Raw genomic sequence first — 11,115 nt, 5'->3', positions numbered from 1 at the left:
AATGATAATTTAAATTTTTACTTGTCGAGATTAATCAAGGTTATATTGGGTAAACTCTAGAAATTTTATAATCGAATGACAATTACTACACTAATAAATCATATTTTTTTGGGTTTGAGATGGACTTATAGAGCTAAACTTATTGCATTTAGGTCATTATATTACGACGTACTTATCCGAATTCGGAATTGAAATTTGGCCTGATTTTCGGCAAAAGACTTGGAATTTGACACGAATTCGATCTATATTACTTTATAATAGCTAGAGATTTATGGGCTATCCATTTTAAGAAGACGAGGCCGTTATGAATTCAAGTGAGTTTACAAGTATAAGTAGAAAATACATCAACAAATCATGATCTTTTTGGAATTTGTGACGGGCAAGTTTTTGCATTTGGTTTAACATATTTCTGGTTCACAGCTCGGGACTTGACCAAATTTTAGAAGAAAAATTTGGGATTTGATTGTTTTGACACATTGGGTTTGTCTAGTGTGTGCCCATGGGCACACATTATACACTAAAATTGATGGTTTTGGTGGATTTTGATTGGTGGACTTGATGTAAATGCAGGGGGGCCATCTTTATTTATGATTAGGTGACCAATAAAAATGCACCAAACTCATAGGAGTTAGTGCTTATGGTGTGCCCATGGGCACACCATAGAAAAACCGTGACACATTTACTACACCCAACATATGCATTTATATTCTCTTACATTCTTTTTACATAAAAAAAATCAATATATCATGTTGAGGGAGTGTATTCAATTCGGATTATTAAATATTTATTTCATGGGAAAATAGATTTTTTTGTCACTCAACTTATAGTGTTTTTAGAAACTTACCACCCAACTAATTTTTTTATTCTTTTAGTCACTAATGTTAGGTTTAGTTTTATTTTTAGCCACCAACTTAGGTTTGGATTTGATTACGAGCATTATGATAATTTTTTATCACTAAACTTATTGTGTTTTTAGAAACTAACCACTGAGCTATAATTTTTTTTATTTTACTCACTAGTGTTAGATTTAGCTCTTTTTTTGTCACTGAAGTTAGGTTCAGATTTGATTATTAGCATTACATTTTATGTGTATCATTATTAAAATATAGTGGTAGTCGGTAATATTTTGATGATTTGATATATATTTGTATTTTTATATGTAGTACTTTTTATGTCTTCAAGATCGCTTACCTTGGATGATAAGAATTTTACACGTATTATATGGCCTTTAAAAGATGTAGTTTCATATATAACTTTATTTTTTTTCTTCCGAATGAAAATTCAGCGTTTGAATTTTTACACACAAAAATAAGTTATGAAACTATGTTTTATAAGAATCTTAAATACATGCTAAGCACTAGAGAAAATTTGTAAACTAATGAGAGGGACGGAGGGAGTAATAATAATATAAAATGATGCATTATATATAGAGGACAATCATCGAAAATTAAGTTTTCCTCTTTATTTATTTATCTCGAAAATTGTAATAAGATAAAGTTATTAAAATTTTTTGAGATAAATTTAAGAAAGATCTTAGACTGAGCTAGTCCATTGAAAGTTTAATAGCGAAAGATGATCCGTCATATCACTCAATTACACTTTATCTTATGAGAGAGGGTGAATTGTTTGAAGTCATTGATTTCATATTCATGATTTATTGAATTTTTAGAATCTGATTACTATTATTTCTGATTTTAATTTTTCATCGGCTCATTTTATATTACTATTGCTATATATAAGGATATAAACATACAACACATCATCAAAATATTAGATACTATCACTATGTATAAATGATGATACAAAAAATTATCATAATGCTAGTAATCAAATCCAAACCTAAGCTGGTGGCTAAAAACAAAACAAAACCTAACATTAGTGACTAAAAGAATAAAAAAATTAGTTGGGTGGTAAGTTTCTAAAAACACTATAAATTGAGTGGCAAAAAAATCTATTTTCCCTTATTTCATTTATGAAATCCAGAGATATTCAACTTGGATTTTAAAAAATATATCAAAATCTTGAAGTATTTGATTACGATTTTAAATTATGTTACAAAATCTGGTAGTATTCAATAGTATTTAATCAGGTTTTAAATTATGCTTAAAAATCCGATGGTATTCAATTGAGATTATTTAATAATCATTAAAATATGATGATATTCAAATTTGATGAATTTTTCTGACCTATATAAAATGATGAATTTTGTATGATTATTCGGTCTATTTTTTTATATTTGAAATTATACCAAAATTCATGAGATTTTGAAGTATTGTACTTAAATCCTAAATACTCTACATCAACTACACAAAATTTTATCTCGAATCCGTCTAAAATCAAAATCAGATACGATACATTAAAATCCATACACTATATAAAAATCAATTAAGTCTCCATTAAACACGTAATTACACGTTAGCATGACCAACATAAATATTGATATTCCCTCCGTCTTTTTTTAGTTGTCTTGGTTTTGTGCTGGTCAAGTTGACCAAAATTTGACTGAAATTTATTAATATTTTATCAATTGAAAAGAATAAAAAAAAAAATTCACCAGAAAAAACTTTTATTCTACTTTAAGATGTAATTTTTGGTTTTCTAAAATAATGAAAAAATGACTTATAATTTTTGGTCAAAAACTAGTCAATTTGACCAACAAAAGTAGAAATGTGACATTAAAAAGGGAAGGAGGGAGTAATTTTTTAGAAAATCGAATATAGAAAAATGTAATTGCCTGGATAATAAAATCCATTAAAAGATGATATTTATTCAATAATCAACACCAGAAACGTATGATATACCATGGGAACCCCAGATTTAACAAAATGGAGTATCAAAATAATATCTACGGGATTTTGATATATGCACGTAATTAATAACACCTCATCCAGAGTACTATATAAAGACTGTTGTACGCATTGCCAGAGAATTGTATTAAGCAATCATGTCTACAGTTAAAGATTATGACAGTGATTCCCAAGCCAACAGCGGATCCCAACAAACCAGTTCTGTTCCAAAACCCAAGAAGGACAAGCAAACCAAGGTGGAAGGTCGGGGGAGGAGGATCAAAATGCCGGCTTCTTGTGCTGCTCAGATCTCCCAATTGACGAAAGATTTGGGCTTCAAGTCCAAGGGTGAAACTGTTGACTGGCTTCTAGAACGTGCGGAGGAGTCCATGATTCAGGGGCCTGGCAATGCAGATCTGTCTGCTAATGCTACTGGTGCCGCCTCTTCTGAGGCCCTGGAAGTCCCTGAGAAAAAGAAAGCTGAACCTGTTGGCCAGGATGGTGGTCCAAAGACCTCGGGATTTGCGCCTGGGAATCCCAATCCCGTGTTTGTACCAGGGAGAGGGTTTTTCATGGTGCCTGAAGATGGAGGCGAGCCACAACAGGTGTGGCCTGTGCCGCTGGCTCTCACTCGTGGCATTGGCATGAGGATGCCGGGTCCGTATGCGCCGGGGTGGTCAGGTCAGAACCAGAAGCGTTAGCTCGGATGGAATGACATTTGAATGTCCCGGGAGGAATGGAGAGTTTTTAGAGTTTTGGGGGTCCTTAATTTTATTTTATAAAGTGTCGTGTGTGTCGAATTTCTAAGGTTTGCTTTAGTGGTAGGGGGTTGTTTGGTGGGGATTAAAAACCTCGTTTCTAGCAAGTTATAAGTATTTATTCGTATTTTTTATGTAAAACTCAAGAAATACTTATAAAAATTGAGAATATTGTCTTTTATTTCACGACTTCTACTTATTTATCAAATACTTTAATCACTTTAAGCAAAAAACACTTATTTTAATTTAACCAAATGACCCCTTAATTCCTTAAAAGAAAATGAAAATGACCCTTGATTAATAAAAAAATAATTGATAGAATATCATTTCACCTTCTTACTAATAAAACACAATAAGATAAGATATACTTGATACATTTTACTACATCATATATTTTTAATATACTTGATACTTTCACATCAATTAATTGTATCGGAATACAATACTAAAAGCAAGAATTTCTTTCATAATAATAAGACATATAACTAGAGGGCATTATAGATGTCTCACAAAAATTTAGATAAAAATTTAACTTGAAGTAAAAGTTAAATTCGCGAATTAAAAAAAGAAAAATAGAAGTCTTATTCAAATAAGTCTACAATTAATCAAAGGTGATGCAGAGATGGCACCATAAATTTAATTACTTTTCTTTAATGAACGAAAAGAAAACACAATTAAAATATATAAAGTCCACCGAAATGAAAAAATAAAGATCCAAGGAGAGAAAAGAAGGGAAATAAGGAATCACAACGAAACAAAGTTATTTAAAATTATACAATCGTTAATTAATGACAAAAAAACTACATAAAATATCAAAAAATATCACATATGACACTCTCTCGAAAGGGCATAATAATTTAAATAAATAATACATAAAGACATTAACACAGTTTACATTTTGCAATACAAAGTAATATATATCCACTTACAAGGGATTCACAAAAATTAATTATTAAATATATAAATAAAAGCCGATTCCTAAATTATTAATATATGAAAAGTAGGTGGGCCCGTGCATAATCCTGACGTGCATATATATGTACAGTTCTTTGAACTCAATAACGAGCTGCCTATTTTATATTTGCTTAGACAAATATTTGTATACATAGGCCGAGAAAACTAAAAAATATTATACATGTTATGAGTTAATAATACGTCATATAGAAATAAAAAACTAATATCTAAAATTATATTTTTATATATATTGAACTATCATATAAATATATTAGTTTTGTTATTATTAAAATTAAATATTTAATATAAGAGATAACATTGTAACAACTAATTTAATATTGTTGAATTATATTAATAATTTTTTTAATTGTCAAGCACTCATTGTTTTTGGGTGGATTCATCAAAATAAACTATATTAAGGTGATATCAATTATAAAAACAATAATATTAAAAATACATTGTAATACAAAAAATACTTAGTCAGCTATGTTATGTTTCTCCAAAGGACAACTCAGTATTAGCTCTGGGATCCATGATATATATTTTCAGTGAGAGGCTCATGAAATATTAAATACATAATAATAATAATAATAATAATAATAATAATAAATAATATTTTCATGTTCTCTTTAAAATGGTTATGATTATATATTTAAGTAAAAATAAAAATAAAAGCTCAGTGATAAAATCACCATCTTAATCAAATAAAAAGAAAATATTGAAAAGGTAAGATACATATTTTATTTCAAATGATCCACTAATACGTATGAATCTAATGATAGGTGGTAGCACTGGAACTTCCCAGTAGATTTTATATGATCCCAGTAGAATATAAAAAATAATATCTCTGTATTAAAAAGATTTTTAAGTAGTCAACAATGCACAAAACATACGATATGGCCAGATACCGTCCGCATCATATGACAAAAATCTGGACTTACGTTTCATGTACATAACACATGTATAGATTTGTCGACTGCTATATATATATACACATGAGTATCGCCATGACTGAATGTATGTATCAAAACATGTCTTCACAAAAAGATTTCAAGGGTGATTCTCAAGTGAGCGGTGGTCCTTCTCAACCGGCACCAAGGAAAGACCTGCATACCAAGGTTGAGGGTCGGGGCAGTAGGATCCGAATGCCCACTCTTTGTGCTACTCGGGTCTTCCAACTGACCAAAGAGTTGGGTTTGGCCACTGATGGTGAAACAATCCAGTGGCTTCTTCAACAAGCGGAGCCCGCAATTATTAGGGCTACAGGAACAGGAACAGTGCCTGCTATTGCTACTGTAACTGCTGATGGGTCCCTCAGAGTCCCGGAGACGAAAGAGGGAGCTGCTGAGGATGTTTCCAAGACCTCGGGACTTGCGCCTGTGGGCCCCAGCCCCGTGTCTGTGCCAGGGTTTGGGATGGCGGCGGAAAATGGAATGAGGATGGGTGTACCGCATGGGGCGGAGCCGAACCAAAACCAGACCAGCGTTAGCTGCGAAGCGAGGGTGAGCTCTGATGCAGAGGAAGAGTATGATGAGGTGGTATTGATGGGCAAGAAGATCAGGTTTCGTAAAGGGGGCATTTGAATGATACAAGACTAGGTCTGATTTAGTGAGGGGGGCAGGTCTGATTTGGTGAAGGGGATTTTGATTATAGGGGAGTTAACGTTGAATGAGAGGAGAGTGTTGAGAATTTACAAGGTTTAGGATATTTTTTGTTTTACAAAATTTGCTTCAAAATAAATTTCTCCCATTTTATAATTATACATGAAACGCAGAAATGAATATTTTAAGTATAGTTTGTTTCATTTATCATCTCAATATTAAAAAAAAAAATTAATTAAAAAGTGGACTATTATTTGATGGTACTGTGACTAATATCTTTAATAGATTTTTTATTTGTTATACCAAACAAATAAATTTTAGAATTGAATTTATCATATAAGTAAATTGATGCAATTTTTCATTTATTCATTTGATATGTACAAACAATATCAAGAGACACTCTTGAGACTTTACTAATTTTTCCCATTTGTTATAAATTTATGGTGTTCGAATTCATAATGATGAATCACTGTACCCAACATATTCAAGAGAGTTATTGATAAATGAAATATTTTTCTTCTAGTCGAAATTAGTCGATATTGTTGTAGTGTGAGTAAGAAATTTAATATATTACTATATCTTTTCCAGTGAGAATTTAAAATTTATGCTAATATATGGCTAAACATTTGAGCATATTATTTTCTATTTACTTTCTTTTTACATAAAAGATCAATATATCATGTTGAGGGGTGTATTCAATTCGGATTATAAAATATTTATTTCATTTATGAAATCCAAAGATATTCAATTCGGATTTAAAAAAATGTATCAAAATCTTAGAGTATTCGATTAGGATTTTAAATTATATTACAAAATCTGGTAGTATTCAATCAGCATTTTAAATTATGCTTAAAAATCTGATGCTATTTAATTGATATTATTTAAAAACCATTAAAATATGATAATATTCAAGTGTTGATGGATTTGTAGACCGCTATATAATACACACACATGAGTATCGCCACAATTGTATGTATGTATTAAAACATGTCTTCACAAAAAGATTTCAATGATGATTCTCAAGTGAGCGGTGGTCCTTCTCAACCGGCACCAAGGAAAGACCTGCATACCAAGGTGGAGGGTCGGGGCAGTAGGATCCGAATGCCCACTCGTTGTGCTGCTCGGGTCTTCCAACTGACCAAAGAGTTGGGTTTGGCCACAGATGGTGAAACAATCCAGTGGCTTCTTCAACAAGCGGAGCTTGCCATTATTAGGGCTACAGGCACCGGAACAGTGCCTGCTACTGCTACTGTAACTGCTGATGGGTCCCTCAGAGTCCCGGAGACGAAAGAGGGGGCTGCTGAGGATGTTTCGAAGACCTCGGGACTTGCGCCTGTGGGCCCCAGCACCGTGTCTGTGCCAGGGTATGGGATGGCGGCGGAAAATGGAATGAAGATGAACCAAAACCAGACCAGCGTTAGCTGCGAGGCGAGGGCGAGCTCTGCTGAAGAGGAAGGGTATGATGAGATGGTATTGATGGGCAAGAAGATCAGGTTTCGTAAAGGGGGCATTTGAAGGATACAAGATTAGGTCTGATTTGGTGAATTGGGGATTTTGATTTACAGGGGGAGTTAACGTTGAATGAGGAGAGTGTTGAGAATTTACAAGGTTAGGATATATTTTGTTTTATAAAATTTGCATCAAAATAAATTTCTGCCATTTTATAATTATACATGAAAGGCAGAAATGAATATTATATATATTTCAAGTATAGTTTGTTTCATTTATCATCTCAATATTAAAAAAATAATTAAAAAGTGGATTGAACATTACATATTGAGTACTGCTATGTGTATGAATAATTTTAATATATGAAGCATGTAAATATCATTTTTTTATTATTGATGACGATTTTTCGATGGTGTGACTAATCTTTTTAATAGATTTTTTTTATTATATTAAACAAATAATTTTTAGAATTGAGTTTATGAATTAAGTAAATTGATACAATTTTTCATTTAATTATTTGAAACAAACAATATTAAGACAATCTTGAGATTTTTCTAATTTTTTCCATTATTTATTAATTTATAGTGTACGAATTCATAATGATGGATTCATGTATTCCACTACCAATTAAAATATATTTCATCCAACCTTTTTTACTGTGTCAAATGATAGTATAATTAAGCATTTTAATGATTAATGGCTTGATGTGGAAAATTTGAAGGTGTACCTATATTAGTCAGTGAAAACACATGTTCCAACAATATATTGAAGAGAAAAAATTTAAAGACAATAAAAATAGAGTTAAAAGTTTCTATTACCTAAAATATAATGATTTTAGTCATTCTAAACAAAATAGGATTCTTCCACGTGATGATTCATATACAGATTTAGGATGATTGTGAAAAAATCGTAAAAAATAAAAATGAATTTTATGTCCTTTAATTGATACCTTGTAAATTAAATATTTTCGAGAATGCACTAAGAACGTACGAAGACATTTTGAGGTTATGTATATTTCTATAACTTTACAATTTAAATATGTTTATTGAGAAAAATTATAATTAATAGTTTATGGGTGAAGGAGGGGGATGATACGTTTATTACTATGGTCCTGATAATAATGTGTTTGATGAATTAATGTTCTCAAGAAAAATATGATATTGTAGAGAGTACAAAAAACACACTAAAAAGGAGATGAAATATTGAGTGATGAAGTTTTATATCTACAAAGAAGAAGATAAATACAAGGATATCCGAAAATAATATCTAAAAAAACTTTTAAAATGCCTATGAAGATGGGGATAGGAGTGGTGGTGAATATCATATTAAAGGCATGCAAAACCTATCCTTGGATATTTATAATGTGATTGAAAATTTGGATCATCAAAATTTAATTCAAGAATTATGCAAGATGAGTTCTCAAAATTAGATATCAAGTTTTTCACAAGTGGAAGGGACTGATTTTGGACAAGATCTCCTTTATTTTGAAGAAAAACTTGGAATAAAAAGGTTTGTCCAAAAATTATGTTGAGAATGCAATGAATAGTAAGAAAATATTTAAAGAAGACATGATCATGTTGAGATTTAACGCATAATCATGGCAAATAAGTTTTCCTCACAATCTTCGGTTCTTACTCAAAACTACATATCATGTTATTTTAATATTATTTGACTTCAATTTTTTTTTTTATTTCATGTTAGTCTTTTACGTCCTTATATAAACAATAGACGATGTATTCTAAACAATCTTTGAAAATATAAAAAAATCTCGAGACTCTCTAATCTTTTTTCTCAAGACCTATCATGTTCGAACTTGGTCGGGTAGATTCATGTATTTTTATTACGTATTAACATTCATTCATACTATTTTTTATCTCAATCAAATGATAATAGAATAAGGGTTTCACCTGATTTATTGGCTTGTGACATAAAGAGTCAACAATATGTGAAGGACAAAAAAACTAGAGCAAACGAAAAATAGATTTGAAGGATTTTGCTTCAACAAATATAGAGATTTTGGTCATTATAAAAAGAATAAGGTTCTTGCATGTATGTGATAACCTATACAGACATTCATAATCAGAATCCCACTAGGAGAAAGTAAGGAAAAAGAAATTCATGAAAAGAAATGAATCTTCATACTATTGGTGGAAATCTTGAAATTGAGAATTTTCTTAAATATATTGAGAAGCTAGAAAGATATATCGAGAGTATGGATATTCTTGATATTTTACAAGTCAAATATGTATCCAAAAAATTTCATGATTTTATATATGTTAGCTGAATTTCATCAAAAAATTCAAAAGAGAAATGAAAAAATACCTACCAGGAGTGGAAGTTATATACACTATGTCAATGATGGGCAAATAAGACACTATTCTACTGTAACGCCTATTTTGTGTTACAATATACATAATTTTTGGACCTATCATAACACTAATGAAACAAAGTTACATTACATGTTCACTTACAGTTACTATATAAAGCGTGTGTGTTGTAGTAGAACGCTAGTGTTACAATAAGACCGTCATGTCGTAACACTTCGTATTATTATTATGTAAATATTTTAATTAATTATTAACTTTATTGAGACCAGAACTGTACACGTCGGCAAAAGTGGCTACACAAAGGCAGGACCCACAGAAATTTACTCCAGAAAAGTGGGTCCCACTCTGACAAGTGGACCCCACGGATGGACCCACACTGCCAATTGTGGAGACAGGGGGCGGTCCCCACTTACGGCACACAGCAAAGTGTTACATCTACTTTTGTGTTGCAAGGCTAGTGTTACTTTAGGATAAGTGGACCCATAATATTAATATAATATATATTAAATAATTTATAATTAATTAATTAATTAATCACTAAGTGGTCTCATGTTTGGTTCCACATTAGTGAATCAATTCATTTATTTATTAATAATTATTTCAATATTTAAATAAGTATTGACAAATATTTAATTAATTTCAAAGCGAGCCACAAGTACGAGCCTCACATTAGTGACTTAATTAATAATTAATAATTAATTAATTAATGTTTAAGTAATTAATTATTGAATAACTAACCAAATGCTAAGTGGGCCTCACATTAGTGAATTAATTAATAATTATTTGATAAATATTTAAATACTAAATTATCAAACAATTAATTAAATGTCAAGTGGGCCTCACGTGTGGGCCGCATATTAGTGAATTAATAATTATTTATTAGATAATTATTTAAATATTTAAATAAATAATTAATTAAATGCTAAGCGGGCCACACATTAGTGACTTGATCAATAATTAATTAATAAATATTTTAATGATTAAATGAATGTTAAGTGGGCACCACATTTGTGAATTAATTAAATAATGAATAATTCAATGCTAAGCGGCCCACATTAGTGAATTAACTAATAATTTAATAACTAATTAGTTTAAATATTTACTTATATTATTACTCCCTCCGTGCCAAAATGAATGAGCTGGTTTGAATTTCACGGAGATTAAGAAAAAAGTAGTAAGTTTAGTTGAAAAGTGTGTAAAGCGGTGGGACCTATCAATATTTAATAATAAAGTTGAAATA

General features: G+C 30.6%; 3 protein-coding genes across 3 annotated transcripts; all 3 read left to right on the top strand.

Annotated features, from left to right (window-relative positions):
• Window positions 1-2,944: 2,944 nt before the first annotated feature.
• Window positions 2,945-3,487, top strand: LOC108217134 (transcription factor TCP19-like). Its single transcript, XM_017389986.1, has one exon. It carries the CDS (start codon window positions 2,945-2,947, stop codon window positions 3,485-3,487), a length of 543 nt encoding a protein of 180 aa, XP_017245475.1.
• Window positions 3,488-5,505: 2,018 nt separating this feature from the next.
• LOC108217126 (transcription factor TCP9) lies at window positions 5,506-6,081 on the top strand. Its single transcript, XM_017389977.1, has one exon. The coding sequence runs from the start codon at window positions 5,506-5,508 to the stop codon at window positions 6,079-6,081; it is 576 nt and encodes a 191-aa protein (XP_017245466.1).
• A 1,005-nt stretch (window positions 6,082-7,086) lies between these two features.
• On the top strand, window positions 7,087-7,712 carry LOC108217115 (transcription factor TCP9-like). The gene is made up of 2 exons (XM_017389967.1): window positions 7,087-7,569; window positions 7,665-7,712. Exons 1-2 carry the CDS (start codon window positions 7,087-7,089, stop codon window positions 7,710-7,712), a joined length of 531 nt encoding a protein of 176 aa, XP_017245456.1.
• The last annotated feature ends 3,403 nt before the right edge of the window (window positions 7,713-11,115 follow it).

This window comes from Daucus carota, chromosome 1, assembly GCF_001625215.2.
Source record: "Daucus carota subsp. sativus chromosome 1, DH1 v3.0, whole genome shotgun sequence".
NCBI classification, from domain to species: Eukaryota; Viridiplantae; Streptophyta; class Magnoliopsida; order Apiales; family Apiaceae; genus Daucus; species Daucus carota.
Note: the sequence above shows the minus strand (reverse complement) of the source record. Positions and strands in the feature narration are given on the sequence as shown.